Source organism: Akebia trifoliata, chromosome 16 (genome assembly GCF_017979445.1).
Source record: "Akebia trifoliata isolate Shusen 1 chromosome 16, ASM1797944v1, whole genome shotgun sequence".
In the NCBI taxonomy this organism is placed as follows: domain Eukaryota; kingdom Viridiplantae; phylum Streptophyta; class Magnoliopsida; order Ranunculales; family Lardizabalaceae; genus Akebia; species Akebia trifoliata.
The window spans coordinates 10,734,167-10,750,140 of record NC_141390.1 but is presented as its reverse complement, the minus strand read 5'-3'; the positions used below and the strand labels follow the sequence as shown (position 1 = coordinate 10,750,140).

At 34.2% G+C, this 15,974-nt stretch overlaps 1 protein-coding gene across 1 annotated transcript; it reads right to left on the bottom strand.

Annotated features, from left to right (window-relative positions):
• Window positions 1-5,845: 5,845 nt before the first annotated feature.
• On the bottom strand, window positions 5,846-15,607 carry LOC147382551 (Pentatricopeptide repeat (PPR) superfamily protein). The gene is made up of 3 exons (XM_086427554.1): window positions 15,147-15,607; window positions 14,860-15,021; window positions 5,846-8,282 (listed from the first exon to the last, which is right to left on the bottom strand). Exons 1-3 carry the CDS (start codon window positions 15,343-15,345, stop codon window positions 6,220-6,222), a joined length of 2,424 nt encoding a protein of 807 aa, XP_086283680.1. The 5' UTR covers window positions 15,346-15,607; the 3' UTR covers window positions 5,846-6,219.
• Between the last annotated feature and the right edge of the window lie 367 nt (window positions 15,608-15,974).

The window sequence follows — 15,974 nt, the reverse complement described above, 5'->3', positions numbered from 1 at the left end:
GAGTCGAAATTTTCCTAATATGACGTAGTCGTTTAAGGTATCTGAGTTATTTGAAGACAATGTATGATTGCATCCAATTCATTGAGTGTGTTCGAGAACTTTAAAAAAAAAAAAAAAAAAAAAGAGAAATTCTGCATTTAAATTAATTCGAATCACGTTTATAGAGACTTGTGAAAATAGGAAAAAATCTAATATTATAATGCTACTTCCATATTTTGTGGAACTAAATATCTCACATCAAACTTATACTTTCCTCAAAGAAAATTATTCAACGTACTTTGACAAAAGCAATGAAAGATACATTTGGTTTTATGCATAGGATGGCAATTCAAATGAATACAAAGTTTAAATCAAAAAGTTTGAAAAGTATTGGTCAGGCTATAGTTCGATTCTTGCAATTGCAGTAATCTTGGATCCTCAATACAAAATTCAGTTTGTAGAGTTTTGTCATGCAAAGTTTTATGGTAGTGGTTCTATAGAGATGATGCGCATTCATGAGAACTTGTTCTCTCTCTTTGATATAAATATATATACATGGAAATGTTTCCCAAGCCTACATTTTCTAATTTTAATATGTCGAGCAATATAGACGAGGCGATTTCCCATGGATGACTTGCATTATTCTAATATGATTGCAAGGATGTTATGAAGGTAATAAATTCTATTGATATACCCAGCAATCAAAATTTGAATTTATTTATATTTGGTGCGATTGACTTCAATTTTTCTTATATAATGTATGATTTTGACATATTTGAGAGTCAAGAGTTCACTTTTACTGCCCAAAAGACTCAATTGCAATTTTATTTGGATGAAATACAAGTATCTATAAAATCAGACTTAGATATTCTGAACATTGGAAAGCAAACCAATTTTGCTATGCTGAATTTTCGCTTTTGGCTCATCATGTGTTATCAAATCCTATATCTACAGTTGCCTTTGAGTCTGGATCCAGTGTTGGTGGTAGGGTTCTTGATCGATATCATAGTGCACTTATGCCTGAAACCGTTGAGACTTTTATTTGAACTTGTGATTGGTTGTTTGGCAATGAAGTTAAATTTTATCTAACTTCTATTGTTTCCTTATAATTATACATTTTTATTTTTATTTTTGGACTATGTTGTTATACAATTAATTTGGTACCTAAATTAGAATATCTCATTGTGGGTATTTGCAAGCTTATTATCAACATGAATGAGTCTTGATACTCTGATGCTCCAATACTATTTGTATTGATTCATAATACCAAATGAGAGGCATTAACATTCACAAAAAATGATGTTATTTTTTATGTCTTTATTTCTTTTTTCTATAATTATTTTTTATTGATTATTTAAATTTACAGGAATGAGTTTGGAGGAGTGATGGTAAAGGATTGAGATAGATTATAAAATGGTGCTTTTATAATTACATTTTTGTTATATGTGATTTTTGTACTAGGTTATGAACCCATATTCTTTATCTTTATTTTTTTGTAATAAAAATTAGTTTTATATTTTGTGAACTTAATTTATGTTGGTAGATATTGATTTATGGTTGTGTGACTTTATTTTTAGTAATGGTATTTTATTTTTGATGGTGAAAATGAAATTTAATTTTTTTAATTAAGATTAGAATTTTATTAAATAGGTTATATGGGTTAGGTTAGGCAGTTTGGATTTATGTTTTGACACAATTATTAAATGGGTCGGTTGGATTTGATAAATTTTCATAAACCATTACCTCAAGAGGACCCAAACCATTGTGATAGTTTTAGATCCAACGGAGTTCCCGCTTGGTAGATAGAACGTCCCTTGCTTGGATCACTAATTATTTTGATGCACCCAAGCGCATCCCTGAACGCCCTTGAACCATTAACCACCCTTAATTGACCTCTTTATCTTCCCCTCTTGAAAGCAATCATATCTTATCTTATTTGTATCGTTATAATAGAAAATGTGGACATCTTCATCTAAGATATTCTTATGTTAAAAAAAGAAAAAAAAAAAAGAGTAATATTTTTTAGGCATCAAGGTCTAGAAGGCATTATTAACCTGAATAAAACATTTACATGAAAACTCAACCTAATTTTAATTAACTTCTCAATAAGAAGATCAGGCTATATAAATACATGATAGTATGTTTACTTATCACACCCCAATTTCTTAACTTGATTACCACAACCCAATTAAAGATTAAAACACTCTTCAAACATTATAACACTCAAATTTCAGTAGTTGTTTACAATTATGATTAAGGCTCGTATAAAATCCTAAACCCAAAAAATAGCAATCTAGAAAAAAAAAATAAATAAATAAATTGAGAGCTCATATTGGCACCTCAACTTTTACTTATTTTCTTTATTTTTCATTGGGGTGAAATAGGTAAGAGTTGGGGTGCCAATAGCAGCTCTATATTTTTACAAGAGATAAACATGGGTATGTGGAATCCACATGGCTGATTCTCTTGGAGAAGATCATCTCCATGACAAGTTCTCATGGATGTATTTTACATGGGTAACATGGAGATGAGTCTAGGGCCGATTTTTTATGAAGATGAAATCTTCTTCATGAGGATTAATCACCAAAAATATGCCTTGAACACAATTCTATTTGGGCACTAAAGACCCATGCAAGAAGTTGAGTGTGTACATCTGGGTCAAGTTATATACACATCAGTCAGTGGGGCCCACATGGATATGATCTAGGGCCGATATTTACCGTGGAGATCATCCACATCAAAACTTGGCTGATTCTTCAACTCCTTACCCTATCAAATGTGGATTACAAGTTGAAACAACATGGAGGATGACCTCCATAAATGAGGAGATCATCCTCGCAAAGACCACCTCCAACTCATCTCCATGTGGTCTAACAGATCCGTTAAAATTTCATGTATGGGGTTGCGATAGGTTGACAGAAAAACAAGCCATCAAGACCACAGATCTAGAAAAAACATTGGTCCTGAACCTTGTTAGCAATTTGGAATATGGCACAAATTTGACATGTGAAAATTTTGAGTTCTATTCGATTTTGGGTTGCAAAATCCAGTCAAAAATTCGACAAACGGAAAGTATGTGGCATATGCTTTATACGTGTATTATGCCTAACTTAAAAAATTCAAAAATAAAAATTTTGGAAACATGATGGTGATGGTGATGGTGATGGTGATGAGGGTATTAAGGTTATTTTTCATTAGTTTATAAAAGAAGAACAAAGTCAAGGGGTAAATCTAGTTTGAAAAATTAAGATGGTTTCTCAAATAAATGTACAAGGGCATGTTACTATTTTTGAAAAGATGAAAAGGGACACTTGTCATGTAATGACCTGAAATCCTAAAATGTATCTCGAGGAAAGAATTTTAGATCCGTTCATTGATTTAAAAGTTATCAAATCATCGAGTTTCGCATTAGATATTTTTCCAATAGGTAAACGACACCTTAGAGACGTAATTTGAGGAAACCGATCATACCATTAGATTCGTGTCGAAAAATCATCCGAAATAGAGTATAAGTTTGTCCAATTCGGCATTCGGGAAAAACAATTCCCAAAATGACAAGTATGTCCCAACTTAAGTGATATAAATATCTAAATTCTATTAGAAAAATCAGATTTTTCTTATTCTCCTCTCCAAACAAATCTCAACTCTTTTCCTTCAATATTTGAAACTCAGATCTACACTAAATGAGAATGATCCGAGCTTAGGCGCAAGAAGGAAAGTTGTTCCTCTCGCCGAGGGTTACGCGTGGACGCAAAGAAATCCGATTTTCGCCGGAAGAAAATTTTAGTGATTGGCCGGAGGCGATTTTAAAGTTCGTTCAACCGTTGAAATTAGCTTGATGTAGGTTGCCTTCCTTTCTACCTTCTAGTTATGCGATAATTTCATAGAAAATCCATATGATTGTTGATAAATCGATTGTTTAATTAAGTTTATACATATTTGAATGATTTGAATCATGTTTGCATGCTTATTTATGATTGGTTTTAGTTCATTTGATGTAATATAATCATTTTATAGTTAATATGATATTTGGATCGATTTTGGTCGAGTTTCGACGAAAAATCAGCAATTCGGAAAAGTATCCGAATGTTGAGTTTGGTTCTAATTTGTTTTGTGTTACTTCCATATAGTATGTATACCCATTTCCTACATTTATTTCATTAAAAACAATTACGTATTACTTTAAGTTCTTTAATAAATAAATAAATAGTTCATTTTCAATTTCGACTTTGAAAAAAATTATTTTTCAACACTTAGTTAAATTTGCATAGATTTCCAGCTTTTATGTCTTATGGTTTTATCTTCGTTTTCGAGTCTTTCTACTCAACCAAAACCATCGAATGGAATTGGTTGATGCTCTATGGATTTCGAATTTCTTTAAAAGTAAAATTACTTTGATAGATATGTAGGAAATTAGATGATAGATTGATCGATTTAATCGATGGATGGATAGAGAGAACGTATGTTCTCGACTGATTGATGGGACAGTGCCTCCAGTTCTACGTAGTGGCCATGCCACGCAAAACGTGATAGATAGATAGAGGGATGACATGGTTGATGGATGGATATGACAGATAACTGTCACTGGAGGGCACTACCAGATTTTGTTTGTATTTTCGATTAAAAGAAATGATATATTATATACAAAATAAATTATTTTGTTTACCAGTAAAGATTTGTAGAAAACCCATAAAGAGTGACGCGTTGCTATGTATCCGGAAGCGGCGAGTCAATCTAGGATAACACTAGATGTCATATGCTCTTCGGTAGTATGGGATACCTTAGAGCATATTACAGCTTATGAAATCCGGGAATTTCTCCTACTTATTTCCTGGGAAACGTTGTGTGTAAAGGCGGTCTCTGTATAGTGTAGAGCTAGGCGGGGTTCACATGCATTGCCTCTTGATAGGCTTCGACGCGAGGGGTCTCCTGGGCTAGTTAGTGATCACTTTTAGTCTGTAGTCGTCAAACGGTCGACCTCACCGTTAGTTGAACTCAGTATTGGGTTCTTGGTCAACGGCCAGTCTGAGCCGGATAAATGGTCATCCAACCGTGGTATGCTAGACCGGCCACAAAATCAGATTATAACGATGGGATTCCACATCGGAGGTTAAGTTTGGAATATCGTATTGCCATAGCCGAGGCGGTTATATCGGCGTGTTCCTCTGCTCTCTTATCGATTACACCGCCGTGTTCTTATTATGTATCTTTTTCTTATTTTGTAATGATTGATAGATGTTTTCATTTAAAAGATGCATATGTTACTTTAAATGATTGAAAATGATAGATTGAAAGTTATTATAACTGTTTACTGAGTATGCTTAGACATTTATCGTATGTTACATTATGAAAACTTGCATTATTAATTGTTCTGATGATTACTCGTGCATGTATGACTCGCTGTTAGAACGGCGTTCATCCTGCTGAGTAACATTCCCCTGTTACTCACCCTATCCTTCCCCTTTCAGATTATTCAACTTTTGAAGAACCGTTCTTTGAGGAGGTCCTCGAGGAGGATCAGATTGATGTCTTGCCGCCGCCATGTCTTTGAGGACTAGTAAAGGATCTTAGCGGTTTTTGGTTGTAGATAAGAAACATGTTAGTTTAGAAATTTTTGTAACCTGATGAATTATGAGATTAAAGATCTTGACTTATATCAGTGTTTGTCGATTTCTTCTGCTTGCTCTAGACTCTCGTATAGATGTTAGTTAAATGTTTATTCCGCTGCGTGTATTTCTTTTCATAAGTATTATTATTTATGAATGTTCTGTTAGATTGTGTGATTGATTACCTCACACCTCGAGATTTTAACCGATGAATCATAGGGATTCGTGTTGGGATTTCGGGGCGTGACATGTCACCTAAAAGGGTGGGTTCCTCCAAAATTTAAAAGCGTTGCCACTTCAAAGTCGGACTTGTGTTACACTTTACAACTAAGAACATGCTATAATAACGTTTTTTCCACCAAATTTTATAAAAATTCGTAAAACTACATTTTATTCTTTTTGTACTTAAAAATATGCGAATTATTCCAAATAATTCAATAATTCGGACAAATAAGGCTTTCTGAAAGAAACGAAAAATTCACAAGGGTCGGGAATGGTGCTGTAGTGGCAACCAAAAATGACAATTTTTTGCAATTCCAAACCCTGACCAGTGCTTATGCCATACCTGTGTAGGACCCAAAAATACCATATCCATGGCATACCTTGCCCAATTTTTTCATAAGCAGGTAGCATACTATGTATGGCGGTCAGGCAACTTAATAAAGGAAAAAAAAATACCTGAAACAGAACCCCAATAGCCTTCCATACTGTCGGTTTGGCTAATAGAATCTACAGAACCATCTGGAGGCACAACCTCTGAAGCATCAGGCTGTAGTTTAAGAAGATCGTCATCACCCTCCTCCTTCAAAGACTTGGAATGAATGTCAGAAATGTATCCTTCAACAGAGCTTTTGATGTTGTTTTCTTCGACACTGCCAGAACTCGCAACACAGGATGCCTTATCAACCACTGAAGACATGGACTCTACAGGGTTTTCTGCACCACTCTCAAACAATCCAACCACACTACTTTGACTTAATTTTGTTTCTTCAAGAACAGCTTCAGTAACCATACTGTCTGCACCAACAGACTCTATCTGAACTTCTGATTTGCTAACAGAAGAAGTATCAATGCTTTTACTGAATTCAAGTTCCTTTGAACTTTCCCGAAAATCTTCACCCTCGGAAACCTGTGGATCTGAAAGAGGTTCTGTTACAGTCTCATTGATATCCAAAGGAATGGCTTCGGCATCTTTTAAGTTCTCAGATTCAGAAAGAAGAATTGCAGCTTCAGGGGCAACCATTTCGTTTGTTATGGAATTCTCCTCCGTAGTTCCTTCTCTGATGCAGTTGTCAGGATTGTCAATTCTAGAATTTTCATGAGCTATATCATCTTGGGAACTAACAGCATTGATTGCTTCATGAACTACAGCATCCGAGGGAGAAAGCACAGTACCACCAGCAACAGCCACTACAATTGGGGTTTGTGGTAAATCCTGCTGAGAATGAGATTCTTTCCCTTCAATAGAGCAAACCATTTGAGTTTTCTCTATATATTTTACGTCGGTGCTTGTGGAATCTGGAAGGATTTCCAGTTCATGGGATTCAAGGCCTCCAATGGTAGTATCATTAGCTTCAGAATCAGCAACACAATCAACGGATACCTGTTCAACTATAACTTCTCTCCCCAAAATTTGAGGGTTTCCTTCATGAACGCGAGCAGCTAAAGAAGAGATGTTGTCACCGTCACCTGATTTACTTGACAGAAAGCCTAAAGGAATTTCCTCAGAAACAGAATTTTTTACTTCAGTCTCCCTTATCGCCTCACCATAGTCAGGGGTTACAGATAGCTCTGATTTTACTGGTTCGGGGTATTTACAATCTTTAACTGTCATCTCAGAAAGTGCAGGAAGATTTGTATTCACTTCTTTTGCAACGCAATCTCCAACATTATCGTCAGGACAATCAATATCTACTTCATGTGCACAATCCACTTCAGGTTGAGAAAAGCCAACAGAAGCACCCGTATGCTTAGCTGCTTCAACTTCCATAGAGTTGGTACAACTATCATGAAAAAATTCATTTGAGGACACATTTTGTCCGAAAGAGTGTGTTTCCTCTTCTTTCAAGTCCACAACTACATCCAAGAGTTTGGTATTTTCCACTATTACAGTATTGACATCAGTAACATCCAACGAAATTCCTCCTCCAGTAAACCCATCTATAGCTTTACTGGGTGAAGCAGCAATGGCTGAAAAGCTTCCATCCAAAGGTTCGGTATCTGTCGTAATGGCATCAGTGACATCTGACGAAAATGCTTCTCCAGTAAACCTGTCCATAGTTTGTATTTCAATGTCAGTCTGAGACGCCTCTCTAATAGTTTTACTGGGTGAAGCTACGGGTGACAAGCTTCCATCTAAGTCACTTTTTCCTTTCGTATCCACCTTCTCTTCGATAAATGCCATAGTTTCCATCACACTATTGCCGGTTAGGATATTCTCAAGATTTGCATTTTCCGAGCCTCCATAGTTTACAGGGGTTACAAGATTGGTAGATTTATTCGTTTCCTTGGTTGGCTCAACAGCTAATAGTTCAGCTGACTTATCCAAAACGGGATCTGCATTTGAACCCATGGTAGAGCCTGAGGAATGATGTTGGAACTTTTCGTCAATATCCAACTGATCTGTGATATTTTGCGAAGTATGTGGAATTTGTATTTGAATCCCCTCTGAAGGATTGCTTGATGGTTGAATAATATCTGCACATGAGATCCTAAATTACGGGACCCACCATCTTAAAGAAAACATGTTTTGAAGAGGAATCATTACTCTAATTTCAGAGTTGAAATCTCCATTTAAGTTTTTTTTTTTTTCATTCAATCAGGAAACAGATATATAAGAAAGAAAGAAAGCCAAGAAAAAGAGAATATCATGTCGAAGGTTGAGGAAACCTACCAGCAACATAAGAAAGCAAAAAATGAAACAAAAAACAGGGCAATATTAAGAAAATTAGCCCTCCATCTCTCTCACAACAGATACCTATCTAAAAACAAGATCTCCAAAGTAAAATCCTTGCATTACTTAAAACATTCAGCCTAGATATATAGGAAGCTTTACTATCCAGAATGACACCCTAAAGATCTTCCTTATGTTTGAACAGCCTCTTACTCCACTCTTTCCAAAGAAACTGTTGATTTTTCCTATCAAAAAAAGAAAAAGATACTGTTGTTGTTTATTTATTTTTTTTTTAGAAGTATAATCTATTGATAAAGTGGAAAAGAGTACAAGGAGGCTGAGGAGGCCTCACAAAGAGCAACAAAACAAAAAAGAAAAGATAAAGAAAAAACTTCAAGAGTTACATAAAGAGTTCCATCTAAAAACAAAGTCATCAAAAGAAGTTCCCCCAAAGTCTATGTTGTTTATTTATTACTAATTATGATCATGTAATGGTGGAACAAGAAATTTTTTGTTTTATTATTTAAACAAGGGTATGTTAGTCTCTCTATCTTCAAGAGAATATGTAACTATTTGCAACCCTACGTCTACGTCCCCCACCCTGCCACTATCCCATCTTATCTTCTTCTTTCCTCTTCTCTTTTTCTCTTTATTTATTTTTCTTATAAATACAACCTTAGATACACAAGCTACATATTAATCAAAGGAATAGAGATCCTCCTTACGTACTACCTATTGTTTTCTTTTCTTTCCATAATATCTCCAAAACAGATTATCACTTGAGAAATCGACGGTTTCTACATGTTCTTGGTACAAAGACCACATGTTTGTTTGTGTAGGTGCTTCTTGTGGAATTATGTGATCTTCCCCTTCGTTCTACAAAAGGGGATTCCTAATTGCACATGTTGATGTGTTCTGTTTTGTACAAATGATATCTAATATATCAATGATGTGTGATGCTAGCTCTGCATCATGTGATAGAATAATTGTATCTGGTAATCTCGTATGGTTGATATTTGAATGAATCTCAACATATAGGAAAACAACACGAAAAGAACTGTTTTTAAAAGAAAAGTAATTCTGTTAAGTTGAATGGTTCCATCTCCAATGGGCAAAATCTATCCAAGTCTTTCTAATACCTAAAATTAATAAGTATTATCTCAGCATAGAAAATTCACCTACAAATGCATGCCTAAAATTAATAAGTATTATCTAAAGCATAGAAAAACTTTAATGCAGAACGCAAATGATGATGAGAATTACTACAATTTTATTTCGCCAATGGCGAAATCTTTCCAGTCAAGGAGAATTGATGGGGACATCAACTATTGAAAAGCAGATTTTAATTTTTATTTAGTTTTCTATTTTAAGACTTTAATTTCATGTTTTTTGAGCTTATTTTGATGTTTTATTAGCTTTTGATGTCAATATAGGTGTTAAGGAGCAATTTGATCATTTTTTAATGAGTTTTCATAGGCTGAAAATTCAAAGGAAATAAAATTACAGGATTGGGACATAGATGGTATTTTGCATTTGTTTTATTTAAGTTGTTTTAAATTTATTTACAACCATTGGATCTCCTTATTTTAGTTGGATGGTTATGATTAGATTTAGGGTTTAGAGAACATTATAAATACTTGATTCTTATTGTAATTTTCTGGAATGACAATTAAAATAAAGATTAAAGCTTTGATATTCCCATTAATGATGTGGTGTGAGGTCATTTTGGAGTGAATCCAATATCTCTTTCTTTTTCTAATCTTTATTTTATTTTTCTTGATTTTCTTGAATTCTTGATTCTTGAAACCCCTTTCTTGATTCTTTATTTGTTAAAGTCTTGGATTCTTGAAACCCCTATCTTGATTCTTGATCTTTGATTCTTGAAACCTATAAACCTTAACTTTAATCCTCCCTTACCCTCCAAACCCCATTTTCTTTTACCCTTTAACCCTTCCCCACTTTCTTTAATCCTTACTTCATTAATCTCCTAACCTGAATCCCCTATTTTTTCAAAATCAAATTTCATTTTCTTATCTCTACTATTGTCGCCCAAATCCTTGACCCAATCCCCAACCAGATTTTCCTAAATCCCCTATTTTGGCTAAATCAAATTTCATTTTCTTATCACCCCTCATCATCTTGCATCAAATTTGATATCAAAGCTAAACCTGAAATAGATAGAGATGGTATTGGACGTCATAAACAGATTTGTTTTACCTTCTGGGAAGTCATTCGGGGTATTGTGTAGTGATGAATACAAGGAACACTTGATTTCCATAAGTTTTTTTGAGAAGATTTTGCAGAATGTTGAAGATAAGACATATTGTGATTATCGTGATTACGGCTATGTCGTTCAGTTCCATCAAGGAAATTTTATCCATGGTGTTGAGTGCATAGTAGTTCCTCTAAAAAATTGTCATATTGTGTTAAGTCAAGGTTGGATCTCACATGTACAAGCTACATTCAATGCGGAGTGAAATATATTACGCAGTACTTCAAGAAGACAATATCTACTCGAGGTATGTCCATGGAAGTCAACTCGTGTGGTACAATCAATCGAAAAGTAGATTAAAGAAAAGACAGATCAGACATCAGTTTTAGAAGATGATGTGCCTATAGCTTCAGAACAAAATCATGAAGTGGAAAATACGTCAAAAAAGCCTAAGGAAGATCTTTTGGAGACAACATCTACAGTTTGTGTTCATGATGTAATTATTCCATCACTACCTCAAACTAACTTAATCACCTCATACAGGTACAATGGAGACTTTCCCAAGATGGAAGATCACAATTTGAAGTTAATAGTTCAACACAAGTTCAAGACACAAAGACGAATCTTCGCCAAAAGGAATGAACCACAAATTGTCATGATCATTCTCAAGCACTTTAAAACTCTAGGATGAGTTTTCTCCAACCAAAAGAGAATAATGTAGAACGCAACTGATAATGAGAACTACTACAGTTTTATTTCACCAATGACGAAATCTTCTCAGCCAAGGAGAATTGATGAGGACACCAAACATTAAAGAGTAGATTTTGATTTTTATTTAATTTTTTATTTTAGGACTTTAATTTTGTGTTTTTGAGCTTATTTTGATATTTTATTAGTCTATGATGTTAGTATAAGTGTTAGGGAGGCAATTTGATAATTTTATATTGATTTTTTAATGAATTTTCATAAACTGAAAATTCAAGGGAAATAAAGTTATGGGATTATTTACAACCATTGGATCTCCTTATTTTAGTTGGATGGTTACGATTAGGTTTAGGGTTTAGAGAACATTATAAATACTTGCTTCCTACTGTAATTTTCTAGAATGATGAATAAAATTGAAATTGAAGCTTTGATATTCCCATTAATGATGTGGTGTAAGGCCATTTTGGAGTGAGTCCAATATCTCTTTCTTCTTCTAATCTTTATTTTATTTTATTTTTTATTCTTTTATTTTTCTTGATTTTCTCGAATTTTGGATTCTTGAAAACCCTTTCTTAATTCTTGATCTTTGATTCTTGAAACATATAAACTTTAACTTTAATCCTTCCTTACCCTACAAACCCATTTTGTTCTACCCTTTAATCTTTCCCCACTTTCTTTAACCCTTATTTCATTAATCTCTTAAAAAAAATCTACCCTATACCCAAATAACCTGAATCCCCTATTTTTCCAAAATCAAATTCCATTTTCTTATCTCTCTTATCGTCACCCAAATCCTTTTCCAATCCCCAACCAGATTTCCCTAAATCTCTTATTTTGCCTAAATCAAATCTATTTTATTATCTCCCCTCATCGTCCTGCATCAAACCTCCTATCGATGTGATTAACTATAGGAAATGGATTCAAGAAGTGATCAAATGTGGCATGGCTTTGAGATAGAGAGTCCTCGACCAATTCATATGCAATGTTTTTTTGGACTTTGCCAAGCGATTTTAACAAAATATCACACGTGTGCCAACTATTTAAAGAGATCTTCTCTCTTCAAAGGGGTGACAAGATCCTTGGTACTATTCTCAATTGATACAAGGAGCTGAATGTTTTATCAACCCCTCGCATCAAAGGCAAAAAATGACAAGAAGAAGAGTGGAAAGTAGTTAAGCTATGATCAAGACCTCCTTCCAAGAATGAGCTTGGGCATGCTCATATCTTGGGAAGCCATGTGATATTGACTATGACAGAGGTTTTTGTTTGTCTTTAGAGTTCAAGATCTTATCCAAGGTAGCGGTCCGGTCTGATAAAGAAAGCCACCTTACTAAAGATTTGGTTATCCCAAAATGAAGAAGCAGGAAGCTAGAATATCTCAGGCGATTGAGCACGTAAGACAGTGACATAAATATAATTGAAAAGGAAACATTGTGACTATTTTTCCACACTTGTTTTCCACATCCCTAAAGGGAGTGAGAATGTCATAAATACATTGCATGAGGTTAGTTATGGAATTCACCTCCTAGTTATTCAATTTTCTTCTAAAACAAAAGTCTCAAGAACTCACATCACCTTCTCTTCCTTTAGTGTAATAATTGGTTCAATCTAATTGTTTGTCCCAATAACACAACACATCCACTATAAATAGATCCGGCCATGCTAAAGAGTAAATTACCAATATTGTAGTAACTAAATTAACAAATTCAATATTGTTATAAAAAATGACAGATCAATCTGAAGCAACAAGTATCCCTTATTGTTGGCAACATTATTGAAATTTTTGTAGCAACATTTATTGTTGGCTTTTATACAATGATTTTCTTCATTTATTGCCGAATACCATTAAATTTGTTTTCTTACCTAAATTGCAACACAAAATGCTTCAATTTTCGTCGCAACATTTATTGTTGGCTAACTTTGTTTTACTTTTAACCTATATAAAAAAGACAACAATCATCCTAATTTTTCGTCACATAAACACGATTACACACTTCAATATGCCACAAACACAAATCCTAACACGTTTGAAAATGTCATCATGTGTTTCAATGACTTTACTATAAAAATTAATTGTAAAAGAAGTGCCAACATAGCTGAGTTTGTAAAACGTGTGGAGTGTTGCATGTCCTATGTACAAATCCCCCTAAACCCAACTTCACCTAGCTAACCACTAACCCTTTACCTATCCAAAAAAAAAAAAAAGAACTCATATGTCACCCTCCATACTACTTTATTTAACTAGAGTTTGCTTGTACCTACGTCACAATTATCCTCTTTGGGGTTAAGGAGTAAAAGAGAAAAGAAGATAAAATTGAAGGGGAATTATTGAAAAATAGATAGAAAGGTAACAATAGAGCTGGAGGAGTATTATTGGAAAGAGGGTAGAAGAGAAGACAATAAAAAGTTGAAGGGGTATTCTTGGAAAGGGAGGAGGAGAGAAGAGAGGGTAAAGTTAAATTATTCCTAAATTGTTCTTTATGAGGGATAAACATTGGCGGAAGAAAATCGTTGTGTTTTACTTTATAGACTAAAGTTTGCCCATACCTACGACACGATCATCCTCTTTGGGTTAAGGGGTAAAAGTGGAAAGACAATAAAGTTAGGGGTACTATTTTAAGAAGGGCTAGAAGGGTAAAGGTAATAAAGTTAGAGAGGTATTATTAAAAAGGGAAAAGAGCAAAGAGAATAAAGTTGGAGAGGTATTAATGAATGAGTCACAATATAGAACGGTGTCCCGTTCCTATAGCAACAAATACTGTCTATGTGAAACATCTTGTTGGGATTTAAAATACATAGGACTGTGTGCATGACTTGTTTAGAACCCTGAAGTATTTTGAACACTAACCAAATCTTCTCACGTAGACACCATTTCTATTCTATAATAATAGGATACCATTATGAATCCTGACTCTTATTGAAAAGGGGGTAAAAGAGAAAAAGGCAATAAAGTTGAAGTTATTCCTCAAGATTCGTGGGAAGATTAAATTCCAACCCATACTTATATGGGGGATAAACATTAGGAAGAGAACAGCTGCGTTTTAATACATAGATTGTTAACCACAACTAAAATTCTTCAATAGCATTCCTTTTATAGATATAGTTACATTTATATATGGTTGGATAGCTCTACCTAACCATGTATGAAAATGTTTTTCTTCTCCTCCAATCAGTTCCCATTGTCATTTAAAAACCTCTGATCTATAAATAGAACAAACGTATTATATTATAATACATGTAAACAGGTATTTTGTCTGCATTTCGGGCTCTCCACTAGGGCGATGTGTCCAACACCTACACCATGTCATATAACTTTTCAACATAATTGGATATATATCATATTACATATAAAGGTTACTACAGAGAAAATCAACACTCAATGACGCAGATCCAAAGAAACATCGATACAAATGGTTAACTAATTCCCACTAATTATACAAATATTAGAATCTTGAAAAGCTTACTGCTAATAGCAGAATCCTTTGAATCTGAATCTACAACAATTGCATCCACAACTGTTGCAACGATCTTCGTATCCGCAAATTCAGAAACAGCATCTGAAAATTCTTCCTCTTCTGATCTGTTCGATATTTGTCTGCGAATTCCACCATTTTGATTCTCTTCCACTAACAGATTAACAATAATGATTAATAAAAAAAAACTAAATTAATTTAATTAAAATCTTGTTAAATCTAATTATACCTTTTTCCTCTAAATAATTTTAAAAAGAAAAGAAAAGAATTTATTATACCCTTGGGATCTTCATCAGAGAGATGACCATCGTCAGATCCATCAAAAGGGTTTCTTTCTTCGGATTCAGGAATCTTAAATCCTTCAAGCTTTCCGCAAACCTTCTTGTGTGCTCTTCGATGTTTCGCGCTTGGGTGCGAATTGGGGTAGGACCAACCGCATTTGTGACAAACGTGAGATCCATGGCTTTCGTTATGCATCTCTCTTCAATTTGAGGAGAATTTCGCAACATAAAGAGAGGAATCGAACAAAGGATCTTGAACTATCATCGAAGTAAACCTAGAAGAAAAGGGGGACCAGAGGAGAGAGAGAAAGGAAGGTCAGTCGGGTCAGTCCAGAAAAGAAACCACTTTCTCTCTCTACTGATCGTAACAGTGAAAGTGTGATGAGTCAACCATGTGCTTACGTTTATCGACTTTATGGATCAATTGATTTAAATATTGGCTCAATGTTTTGGAGAATATTTGAGAGACCTTCTGTAATGATATGTCCTCATTCAACAGTGACAACCCCTTTCATCTTCAATTATTATGTTTTTTTTTTTCACTTTTGGAAAACTTACTTAAATAACCCTGGCGGAGGGATTCATGTCTAACTAGTCCCTAAAGTTTTCGACATTTCTGAATCATCCATAATAATTTGGCGAATTCACCATTTTTTTATTTACTGTCCAACAATTTTTTTTATGTAGTGTCTTGTTTAAAAATTTTACGAACTCAGCATTATTTACTGTCGAGTTCACTATTTTTTATTTACTGTCAAACTTGACCCTAGTAAAACCCACCCATTTTTAATTTTCGATTTTTTTCGACTAAAATACATAGAAATA